The sequence below is a fragment of the Canis lupus genome, chromosome 34, assembly GCF_011100685.1.
Source record: "Canis lupus familiaris isolate Mischka breed German Shepherd chromosome 34, alternate assembly UU_Cfam_GSD_1.0, whole genome shotgun sequence".
Classification (NCBI taxonomy): Eukaryota; Metazoa; Chordata; class Mammalia; order Carnivora; family Canidae; genus Canis; species Canis lupus.
In genome coordinates this window covers 37,365,020-37,377,893 of record NC_049255.1, presented here as the reverse complement: position 1 = coordinate 37,377,893, position 12,874 = coordinate 37,365,020, and the positions used below count along the sequence as shown (strand labels likewise).

General features: G+C 34.9%; 1 protein-coding gene across 9 annotated transcripts in view; it reads left to right on the top strand.

Annotated features, from left to right (window-relative positions):
- SPATA16 (spermatogenesis associated 16) overlaps window positions 1–12,874 on the top strand; it is a 236,212-nt gene that overhangs the window by 102,776 nt on the left and 120,562 nt on the right. For all 9 annotated transcript variants that reach the window (XM_038583921.1, XM_038583920.1, XM_038583919.1 and 6 more), the window contains exon 4: window positions 3,552–3,641. In XM_038583921.1, the coding sequence (XP_038439849.1) occupies window positions 3,552–3,641 (90 nt within the window). The remainder of the gene's footprint in view (window positions 1–3,551; window positions 3,642–12,874) is intronic.

The following is a 12,874-nucleotide window of genomic DNA, read 5'->3' as shown; positions in this document are numbered from 1 at the left end:
TAAGGAATATATATGTGTATATGTATATTCTCGTGTATAATTTTAAAATTTAACACTTAAGAAATTAGTGAAACTTCTCTTTTTTAAAAAATAAAAAGCAAAAGGAAGTAAGTTAAAAAGTTACTGGGAGACAAAAAAACAAACAAACAAACAAAAACATTTGAATGAAGAAAATAAATGTCACATCCCTGGATGGGAGGACAACAGTACAAGAATGTCTATTCTAACTAAAATTAATCTAGTGCTTTTATCTTAACACAATGAAAACTACCAAGTGCTATTTTTCGTGACTTTTAAAGATGAAAAAGGTTTTTTTTCCACAAAGAAGGCATTAGGCAGTTCTTCTCTTCCAGGAATTAAGGTGTCTTTTAAAGTGACAATAATTAAAACAATTTGTTCTGCATGGAAACAGATTAAAAGTGTGGGATACAAAGTCCAGCCATGGATCCAACTGTGCATATAAACTTATATACAACAGAGGTGGCATATCAATCTCTGAGAGAAGAAATTATTTGAAAACTTTTATCTATTATAATATCGATTATTTTATATTATCTCATTCTGTTAGAATAGTGCTGTCACGTGAATGAGCAATCATGGCCTGTCCCTACCACTATCGCCATTCTTCTGACAAAAAAATTCAATGAGTTCTATAATTTAGCTATTCTCTTTAACATGATCTTGTTTTTTTACCAAAAGCCCTATCAACATAGCTAAATTAGAGTTATTTCCTCTGTGATAAAATCAGACCCATCAGCACAGAGTTCTTCTCTCTCTGATTATAATTGTAGGGTTGCAGGGGCTTTTGTTTGTCTCTTTTTTCGCTATAGCCCCAGATTGTCCATTTTGGTCCTAGACTGCCTCCTACTGCTCCCCAAATGACATCAAAAGATAAATGATTAAGAACTTTTATTATTTTATTATTTTTTATTTTTTGATTAAGAACTTGTAAAGGCTAAATCAACAGCTCCTTTACAAGTTGTATGCACATAAAATACATCTTTAAAAAGGATATGTTATTTTAGAACGTATCAAATACATTATTAAAAGTGTAAAACCTAGGCTTCAATAATCACCACTAGCATTTCTTTGCCAAATATCTAATAAAGCATATCATAAGCACAGTGAATGCTGCAGTATGAGAGCCAGAAATAATAAATTGTCAAATATATCTCAAGTTTCTAAACATTCTTCACCTCCCAGGTAGATTGGTTCCAGGTCTTCTTTGGGTCCCTCAGATAAAGCTATGACTCGCATGGTACCCTTTAGGGTTAAATTATGGCTAAAGGAATCTATTCCAGTTTGCTCTAGTGATTTCTAAACTCCTGTCCTCTATTTGTATTTCTTCAACACCAAAAAAGAGGACTTGTATTTACAAACAATTTAAAGAAAACAAAAAATTAAAAACTATCCTTTTTAAAAGTCACACTGAAATAGTTCCCATGTTGTTTACGTCATCAATCTTCACTACCCTTGAAAATCTTCTCTTTCTCCTACATCCCGGACAATTTTGATGACTCCTCCTTTTCTTCCTCCTCCTTTAATGAAACCTTTCCCTCACTACTACTCGTGTCCACCACACTCCAACCTCCTCTCCAGCCTTTATATTTTGTCAATAGAACTTGTCTGGAAAAAAACAAAACAAAACAAAACTTGCTTGACAAAGCAAGATTCTTAGAGAATAGCTCAGCAATACCAGAATACTACATATCATGGTCAAAGAAGTGTCAAAGGCTAGAAACATCCATTCCCATGTGAGGGGATTTTGTCCCCTTACATTTTTAGGCACTTAGTAAAAATGCACAAGTGAATGAATGATTATAATGATAGAAGGAAGAATTAGCTATAATGTGAAAGAAAAATTTTAGTTCGTCAGAAGTCCTAGGCCCCTGACAGAGCTCTGCTCTTACTCCCTCTCATAATACTTTTATAAAATGACTTTTACAAGGATAAAACATATAAACATAGTCTGTTCCTGAATTAATGTAAAATATTAGCAGTTCAGTATTGATATGGAATGAACTCATGTAATAGCTTTTAGATTTCCAACATTTTAATAAGAAATCATCAAGGGAAATAATGTACATTCTTGGGATTTAATGTATTCATTTGTACAAAATAGGGTGATGTAAAACTTCACTAACCTAGGCCCCTTTAATTCCGAAATTATCATAGGAAAAGTCATGGGTGTAGTATGAAGGACTGTGGCTAGAGATAGGAAACACAATAAACTTGAAACCTTTCTTTAACTAACTTGTGTATGATTTTAGAAAAGTCCCATAACCCCTCTGGTTTCTGTTGTGTTTAAAGTGAGCTGAATCATTCAATCAATCCATCTCAGCATCATATAATTCCATGATTCTACATGGACCAGATAGATGTTCCTTTTCTACGTTATCCTTTCTCTAAGCAGTGGCTCTTGGAATGAAATTATTTTTGTTGGCATGTTTTTTTCATCTGGACGTGACTAGGCTTCAGGGATCACATGAATTCCCTAAACTTGGGCAATTATGTTTGGGTGCATTTTTCTGAGCAGGGGTATATAGTTTACATTTGATTCTCAAAAGGGATAAAAACCAAATTCAATAATGAACTAATTCCAAGTGATTCACATTAACTTGTGAAAACAGGCTCAGAAGAAGTTTGCTTAATAATACTGTGTTGGTTTTATAACATTCTGTGTCCCACATCAGTAACAAGATACACTCTAGTAGTAGAAGCTACATTTAAAACTTTCATTAATAGCTGTCTCCCCATGTGGTGATAGGCCCTGGACTATGTCTAGTTCACCTCATTATATCAAATGCCTTGAACAGTGCCTAGCTTCTGATGAATCAAAGAAGGCAAATGCCTACCAGTTTATCTTTAGGCAAGAAGACAGCTAGGGAATGATCATCTTTTCATCTGGGCATGAATCAAGATTCCAGAACTTAGGGGATAGAAAAATCAACAAATAAGGATAGATAGATCATCTTATCCTCAAGCCAAGCCTTATAATTTCAGTAAAAAAGAAATGAAGCCCAAAGTGAGGAAGGCCTCCCCAGAAGTGGCAAGGTCAAGACTAGAGTCCTTTTCCAATGGTACAGGTTCCTTTCATTCCACTAAGCACCTAATTATTGAGTGCAAATGAACACATCATCCAAATTCCAGGTCCTTTCTTTTAACTGAAATTCAACAGCTAACAAACCCATCCTTCATTATAAGTACACATACCATAAATAACTTCTGATTTTTGCCTGGTTTATTAACATAAGCAAATAAAATAACATCAGGTCTTATATGTAATATAAGTTGGATTCACTGTCATATCTACAAAAGACATTCAGTACTATAAATAAAATTCTTTTATCATGCAAACTTAATTAGTTTTTCCATAATACTTGTTTATTTGTCTTAACTGACAATTACAGGAAGACAGGGGCTTCATTCATTAGTACCTTTTAAAATACACAGTACATAAAACTGAATACATGTTATTTCATTCCTACACACTTCTGGTAATTGATTTTTAAAAACCTAATAATATTTGCATTTCTTTTATCTTTTTACAGGAGCATTGTTTTAAACCCAGCTTATTTCCGAAATCATCTTCGCCAGGCAACAGTGTTTAGATGTCTGGAGAGATATTCAGAAGCTGCCCGGTATGTTTGTTATAACTTTTGTGAAGATTTATTTCAAGTTAAATTAATTTTATTCTCAGCTTCTGGTAATAGCATAATAGAACTTTCCATTTCTCTCATGGAGTATGATTTTACCAGAATTATTGTCTTATAAACGTCAAACCAACAATTATTGACTATCTTTTTCTTTAATTAAAGCCATTTCATGTTCATAGCTCTTAGTAAAATTCAAACTTTCCAGCCATGAGGTCACTGATAATGATGGGAAAACTTCCAGGGAAGATTAGAAATGAACTTGACCTCTTGCTCTCAAGTAGCTTCCTGGTCCTGGTTGTAATGACACAATTCTGTGACTCTCTCTTTCTTGAGTTCTGGAAAAATGAAATCCAACCACATGAAAAAGACCTTAGGAGCTCTTTCTAGAGGAGATGGCATCAGTTATAACATCAAGGGTTGTTAGAGCTGTTCTAACATATTGCCTCCTGGACCCCAATGTATTTTATAAAAAACCTTGTGAAGCAGTCTTTAATATTCTCATCCCCAGAACCTAGACTTACAGCAAAAAAAAAAAAAAATATATATATATATATATATATATATATATATATATTACAAGAATTGTGCAACATCTTCAGTGCTACACTCAGAGTTCCTTCTCACCTATGACAGCCAAGGCTTTTTTTCTACCTGAGTCAAGCTCATCATATTGGATTTCCCTTCCCTTTGATGAATCTCTCAGTGAATTTTCCCCATCTCCAATGAATAGCTGCCATTTCTTACTTGTCCACTTTATTATCTCAGGAATTTAGCAAGAGAATGTGAGTGGTTTTTACGCTTATCTCCAAGCACAACTCTCCAAGATCTGCAGTAATAGGGATGAGAAGCCTATGTTGCAGGTGGTTATTGTCCTTAGAAACTTTGCAAATAACACTTGGAAAGTGAAGCTTAAGGAATTTAAATGGATAATAAAATGGTTCCATAAAATTAATACCATGAAGTCGACATTAATTCCATTTTTATAAGATGGTCCTAAGAGTTTCCAAACTGAATTAAATGACGAAGGTAGAAGACAGAATTAATCCCAATTACAATCACTTTGCAGTCAAATAACCAAAATGCCACCTGTGTGTTAATGTGCATTTTTAAAAATTAAAATAGTCCATTTATCAATCTCATTTTTTACATTCTGTTTTTCCTTATGCTTTCTCTACTGTGTTCCATCTTTTGTACTCATTTATGACTTCTTCCTACATTTTATTTTCTCCACTGAGTTGTCTCTGTGACTTTCATTCCACCCACATACTTTTCCTGACTGTGTGAATGAGAGAACATTTAAGAGGTAAGCTTCCTTCAGTACCATACTTTTTAAGTCCCTAGCTACAAATGAAGCTAATAGGTCCAAAGTAAACAGATACCACTATTTGTAAAATAGTATTTTCTAAGAAATGGTCTATTAACGTGTCTTCTGAATCTAATCAGAAGATCAATGGAAGGATAAATGCAACTTCAGAACTAGATTACAACTAGTAAAAAAACTGCTAGTGGTGTGCTGAGGTCGGCCTTTATAAATTTCAGAAAGCCAAATATTGATTTTCTGGAATTTGAGGAGAGCCAATTGTTAAAATAGAGCAGAAATTAGCAAAGCTGGGAGAATTTACACTCTGGAAGTTAGCAAATGCTACAAATTTAGGCTTTTTGGGTCCGGGGAGAGTCAAGTCATCAGCATATCACTGACTGTAACTTAACTATATCAAGCATGGCTGAGTTAAAGTTGTGACAAAAATTCTTTATGGATCCTAAACAAACAAACAATAAGAACTTGAAAATTAAGAGTTTGTTAGTATTTGTCATGTAAAATTGGAACCGAATAACCATTGTCCTTGAAATGTATATCCCTGCAGTGAAATTAAGTGTATCTATTTAATATACAATGACCCACCTGACAATATTCCTTGAGGGAGTTCCTAATAATTGTTGGTTATACTGGCATGGACTTTCCAACAGAGAAGCAGATACAATTAATTTGTGATACAAGAGTTTCACCTTGGCTTCCTTGGCAAGTATAGTCCTCAATATACAGTATTAGTCATTATGGTTTCTCCAAGGGAAAGAATGAACATAAATAACATAGTGTCCCTTAGCTATTAGATTTGCAATGTAAAACAATAAGTTGCAAATCCATATATATAAGATTCATGTTTATCAATTAACTTCTTGGAGATTTGGGTAGTTTGGTTCAGGCCTCTTACGAGGACATTACATTAAAACTGGAAAAGCCAACACCTCAAAGTTATTTCCTCTAGAATGCCAAGTAGTCATGTTTCTGAAGTTGAAAGACACTTAGTAAATACAAGAGAATGCCATTACTATGTGACTTAGGAAGTCTTCAAATCATGATTTGCAGTGAAGTGAATCATCTCTTTCTGATTCACATTAGAGTATTTATAACCAGTCCCTAGAAATTAGGCCATCTAAGGTTTTCTGAGCCTAACCAGCTCTACCCAGGAAGGGATATCTAGTAAATACTCCAGAAGAGATTCCCAGGATAGCCTCATAAAAACTGAGATTCTCAACCAGAAAGGCTAGAGAAAAATGCTATGACCTGTAGTGGAATGGAAGGGATCAGTCAGCTTTACAACAATGAGCAGGTCCTTTTATTTTATGGGTCAATATTCTTTTAGTTACATCCTACCTACCAGAGGAGAGAGCAAGAATATATAGATGGTAGAAAATTGAATAAAAATAAGGATATTTTATTTTGGTTTAGGCTCTGCAGGGATGCTGGTCATCCTTGAGCAGACAACTGACACTGGTAAAATTGATGAAAGCACATTTTCAGGCCATAAATCTAAATTGAAGTTGCTGTAACTCCCCAAGAAACAGCCAACCTGTGAGGTCTTACCTGAAATAGCAAGTAGCCTAGCTCTTTAACATCTCTTTGTTTCTATCCACATAAAAGTATATGTGTTGAAGTAGAATGTCTTTACTTGAATCTGTCTTTTCTTTCCCAGCACTCACACTGGCACACACATACATACACACATCATTTGACTCTACCTTCATAACAAAGATGGTAGACAAGAAAAAATATGCAGAGATGTGAAACAAACAAAAGTACAGACTATTTTTATTTTGTGAAGAGAAATTCTAACTCTTGATAATATGAATGGCATGTCTTTTACTTCTGTTTGTTCAATGACTTCCACAGACTTTGGCACATACCAAGCACCAGGTCAGGGCTTGCAAATTAAATTAGCCAGTTTTGAGTTTGTGGTTAAGAACCATTTAGCTGCAGCAGTAAGAAGATATTACATGAAATTAGTCAACCCTGGTTGAAAGATAAATATGAGTGTGCACATAGTAGTTATGGTGGTAGTATCATGCCTCCTATAGTAAATACCTATATGGCAAAAACTAGATGGTATTACACAGAATCTTTAGTTAGGACCATGCTGTGTAAGAGGAAGCAAACAGAAGGTAATACTAATGGGGAAAGTACAACAAAAGCTTCTATCCATCATGAAGGCGGAGTTTGTTGTGTATTTCTACATGTATGAACTAGATGAGGGATACTAGGACAGTAATAATACATTTAAATGCTCACAAATCTCAGGCTGATGGTGTGTGAAGAAGGCCAATTGTAAGAAAAAAGAGTTGTATGAGTTACAGAGAACTCAAGACCACTAACTACAATGACCATATAATTTATCTTTAAAACTTAGTGAAAATGGGCACTATTAAGAAATACCAGGAAAATATGAATAAATTAGGGCTGCTATGACCACACTGGCCATCTGGTCACCATAACCACAGCCTTTCTGAAGGGAGTGGCCATATTCAAGTCCAGTTTGTGTTGCTATATACAAGCTCAGTGTTGCAGATTTTTGAGTCTTCAAGAAATAATATCTTTCAGAACTTGGCAAGAATAAATTTCTTAACTTTTAAATGTCAATTATTTCAAGTTTGTCAAACACAGTGTCATCTTAGAAAAGCTGAAGTAATCCCATTCATGAAAATGTAATTCACTGATTTGTTGCATTAGATCTTGTCTCTTCTACCTTTTATTTGTCATAGTATTGTATAACGCTATATTATATATAATACTGTGAGAAATAGATTAGATAATAATAAACTATGTGGTCTAAAATTTTCTTTCTTGTTTTAAAAAACATTTATTTATTCATGAGGGATACAGAGAGAGGCAGAGACACAGGCAGAGGGAGAAGCAGGCTCCCTGCAGGGAGCCCGATGTGGGACTCGATCGCAGGACCCTGGGATCATGCCCCAAGCCAAAGGCAGTGGCTCAACCACTGAGCCACCCAGGCATCTTGGTATCCCTATAGTCTAATATACTCTTATCTTTTCCCTTCTTAAGGTAATACACAGGCAGTAGGTTTCTGTTCAGCCAAATCAAAACACAATATTTTAAGATGACTTAATTCATGACTACACTCATTGAGAAGCCAGATAGATAGTAGAGGTTAGTAGAAATGGAAGTAGGTGGGATGCTGAGGATCCAGCAAAGGATTTGGGACTTTGGTTGTGTTATTGCTGGTATTTTGTTATAAAAGCTGATCCCACTGGAAATTGAAAATAATGCATACATAAATCACAACTTTCCAAAAAAAAAGAGTGACCCCAAAATAAATTTAAGTGTTTGTTCAGAAATCTAGTAACATAAAACAGTGATATTACTATTTTTTTTTAAGATTTTATTTACCCATTCATGAGAGACACAGAGGAAGAGAGGAAGAGACACAGGCAGAGGGAGAAGCAGGCTCCCCATGGAGAGCCCAATACAGGACTCAGTCTTAGGACCCCGGGATCACACCCTGGGCCGAAGGCAGATGCTCAACCACTGAGCCACCCAGGTGCCCCAGTGATATTACCATTGATAAAAGCAATCACTCAGGAATAGTGCTACAACCACAAGCAGCAAGAAACCACGTCAGCTGTTACAGCCTCATAGAACTCTATGATTTTAAGAGATTATTGTGTATCTTGCAAGGGAGGAGAATATACTGACAGGTAGACTCAAGACAAGTGATTCTGAAGAGATGATAGTAGTGTTAGGAGTTTATTTTAACTTAGTTCTGATTTAATTGAAAGTGTAAAATCCATTCAAACACCATGCAAGATACTAAAAATACATCACAGTTTTTTTGGTTAAAATAAGTTCTCACTTATGCCTTCAAATAGTATAAATGAAGACTGTAGGCTAATTTTTATTCTTAAACTGGCCATCTGCCTGAAGGGCTTTCTCTTTCTTTATTGGAGACAGTTTGCCTTTACCAGAACAGCTTTAGTGTGGGCTAGCATTAATCAGTCCTATGTGACATATAGTTAGTTGTATGTTGGAAGATAGACACAATCATACCACCATCAAGTGATTTTTCCTTTCCCTCGGCATGACAAAGCTGTATGAACCCTGAGCACTATAAAGTGTTGCTTCTTCACATATGATTTCTATAACAGACACTAATAAAGACAAACGTAGTCATTTCATATAACTTAGGTTAAATATCTGACTAAAAGACTACAACGCACGCAGCCTGTACATATGTAAGGTCTATAGTGTTTGTGACTTCAAGGAAAAAAATGAAGGTTAAAATACTCTAAAGCTTCAAGCTTCTAACCATCTTTTACATCTTAAGGATTTAAAATTACACACTCATAAATGTCTAATCTTACAACAAAAGTACTAATCTTAAGGTTGCGATGATAACTGATGGCTTAAAAGTAACTGTTTCCCTTAAGAAAAGTTGAATCTTTTGGACATGATCCAAATTATAAGTAAATCATTGGAAGAATAAATAATTTTACATGCGTATAGAAAAGAAATTTAACACCGGTTGTTGCAACGGACGTCCAAAACTTCATTAGAGAAAACAAACATTGATTGACTTTGTGAATTCCTCCATTTTGCTGATGTATATCATGATAATTACTTTTGTCCCTTTTCTGTTTTGAATGATATGTGCTATGTATTTGCGTTACCTATAGACATGTCTAATATAATTTAGAAATGCACCATCCTTAGACTTTGTGTACTTTCTGCAAATAATGACCTAGAAAACTTGTGGAAGGATACAGAGAAAGAGTTTTTTTCTGTCCTATAAATCCAACCTTGCATCTTTAAAAAAAAATGGTGGAACAATAAAGTCTACATAAGAGGGAATGCAGAAAGGCCCTAGGGTGTCACATTTTGTGTGTGAAGAAATAAAGATGTTCTCTTCTTATCCTTTTTTTCTTCAATCAGATGCCCATCCTATTCCACATTTTCTACAATAGTGAAATGTAGAAAACCAATTAAACATAAAAAAAAGTTTAACCCAAAGGAGCTCAAATTTAATTCCAAGTGTTCTGTGCTATTTTCTAATGTCTAAGTGTTGCCAAGTAAATTAGAGTTTACTCTGAAGATGCTGAAATTATGACAAATGGATCAAAACTTCCATGTCTTATTCTATAAATTGCAGATAGTAATAGCATCTATGTCCCAGAGGTTATTATGAGGATGAATGATGAGATAATCTATGTAGTACACTTAGCACAGTACTTGGCACATCATAAACTCTGAATAAAAAATATCATTGCTTTTGTTGTTGTTAATAATGAGAGCTCTCTGAAGATAGATGAAGATTCCTAAAGAGACAATAAATTTCTCAACTTTGACGCCAGAACATGTTTTGCAATCATCACCTGAGGTCTTGCACAACAAGAAACAGATTGCACCACAAATACTACTAGACCCTGTCTCACTCTGAGAGTCATGTCTGTGTTTGGAGGAAACCCAGTATTAACTAACGTGGGGGTTTGAAAGGCATGATTTTGGTTGGTTTAAGGAGTTAAAAGGGGTGAAATTGACTTTTTAAAAAGTTTTGCATATGAATATATCATGAATGTTAGCATCCTATTTCATTCTGAGAGATATTCTAATTATTCTTGAAGCGAGTTAGAATGTAGAGCTCCCCAGAGTGGGCAGGTGGAAGTTCCAATGACATAAAGAGAACTGTTCAGGTCACCTGGCTTTGACTCCAAATTCTCCCTTTTTCCTTTCCTCATTTCTGTCAAAAATAGCAATACCCTAACAAAAGATTAGGCTGGAAATCCTAACAGCACACTGCCAGAAACTCTGAAATTCTTCACCGGTCCCCCTCCCCTTTCTTTTTAAATACTGGCATGGGTTCATCACACTATTTTGCACATAAATTAATCTTGATGCCACTAATTGTGAAAATTGCTTATAAGTCAAAAGCTCTGTTTCTGTGTATCTGTCTGCTGAAGAGGAATTGTCTGCATTAGAGAAATATAGTCAAGCCAGAGACCCTGGCTTGTTCCACTCCTAGGACCAGGACTACCGATGACTAGCTATGTGTGACCTTGGGCAAGTTAATTAAGTAACGTCTTTCAGTTTCAATTTCCTCAACCATAAAATGGAGATAATAATACTTACTTTGTAAAGTATTGCATGGACCAATGAATAGAAAACATTAAACTCAGTGCCTGGCACATAGTAAGCCCTCAATGAATAGCCCTGAAATTATTATTGTTGTCGTCGTCATTGTTGCTGCTGCTGTTGTTGTTGTTGTTATAAGCTTTGACAGTGATATTTAAAACCCTAAAACACTCACTCCAAAATAATTATGTCAAGTGCAACTTTGGTATAAACACTATACTCCCAGGCTACCACCCCAATTTATCTCAATTTTGGCAGCCATCATCCATGATCCCTTCTCTTTGCCAAATTCTATGTCAGATGCTGGTGGTGCATTAGCTTTGTTCCTCAGAACTCTGCAAAGAAATTATATTCTGCATGTTTTAGGTGAAAGAACTTAAGGTAGAATTTGCACGACTTACCAAATACCGTGGATAAGTAGCAAACCTGAAATTTGAGCTTAGTCTTATCACCAAGACACCAACTCCTGCACAAAGGATGCACTTGGTATCGTCAGACTTTGTATCTGCCACTTGGGTGAGTTTGAAATGGTATTGCCTCACTCTGGTTTACATTTTCACTTTTCTATTATTAGTGTGCTTGTGCATTTTTAATATATTTATTGGGCAATCATGTTTCCTCTTCTGTGAAATTCTCCATTTGTGTATTTATCTTTTGTTCATTCCTTATTGGATTGTCTTTTTATCAGTGGATCAGATTCTTTATATACTCTGGGTACTAATACGTTTTAGCAATACATGTTGCAGGTAATTCCTTCCAATTTATGGTTTATATAATCATACTCTTCTTGGTATCTTTTGATAAAAAATAAATCCAAAGACTTATTTTTAGCATAGTCAAGTATAGTCAAATTCTTTTATGATTTGCACTGTTTTCAGGTTTTTAAAAAATTCTCTCCTATCCCAAGCTCATCATATAGCTTTTATATTGTCTTCAAAAATTTTATTTATTTCTTTCTTTATTTATTTTGTATTCAAAAGTTTTAAAGCTTGTCCTTTACCTTTAAAGTTTTGACCCTATGATAATTGCTTTTTATACATGGTGGGAGGTAGGACTCTCTCATTATATTTTTCCCTTAATGACACTGAGCCAATTATCTTGCTATCTTATTAAATCCTTTTGCTATTGATCTTCCATGTTAGCTCTGTTTATATCAGTTCTCCATGTATGAATATGTCAGTTTGTGGTCTCTATTCTATTCATATATCTATTTGTCTGTTGCATTGCCAAAACCACACTATCCTACGTAGGATGGTTTATAATATATCCTGATATCCTGCAAAGGAAACTTTACCAACTGATTCTTTTTTGGGGATGTCTTGTCTAGTCTAAGCCTTTTGCTCTTCCACATAAACTGTAGAAAGTGTGGATTTGACTTCCAAACCAGGATAGTGTAGGTTCTAGTTAGGAATTCCCAAGGAAGACTTTCTTACTTTCTTTTTTGTGCTTCACCGGGATCCAAGGCCAAGGCTGATATGCTGTTCCACTATTTTGCTCTATTAAGAGTTTCTCCTGGTTCTTTCATTTAACATGTTATTTGTAAGAGAAACTTTAAGCAGGTTGTCTATTCAGTCTTCACTCTGCTGAAAACCTCAAGATTTGTCTACTTTTCCCCATATACATGTCCTATCAAAAGCAAGTGACTAGATCAGTAAATACTAACATACATCCTCAGAAAAAAAAGAGCCCCTTTACTTATGTAACACTATCTACATAGTTTTTAAATGACTGACACAAAAAGCCAAGCAAATGGCACACTCAATGGCCAAAGCTAAAACAATGTGAATAACTGGGGCAC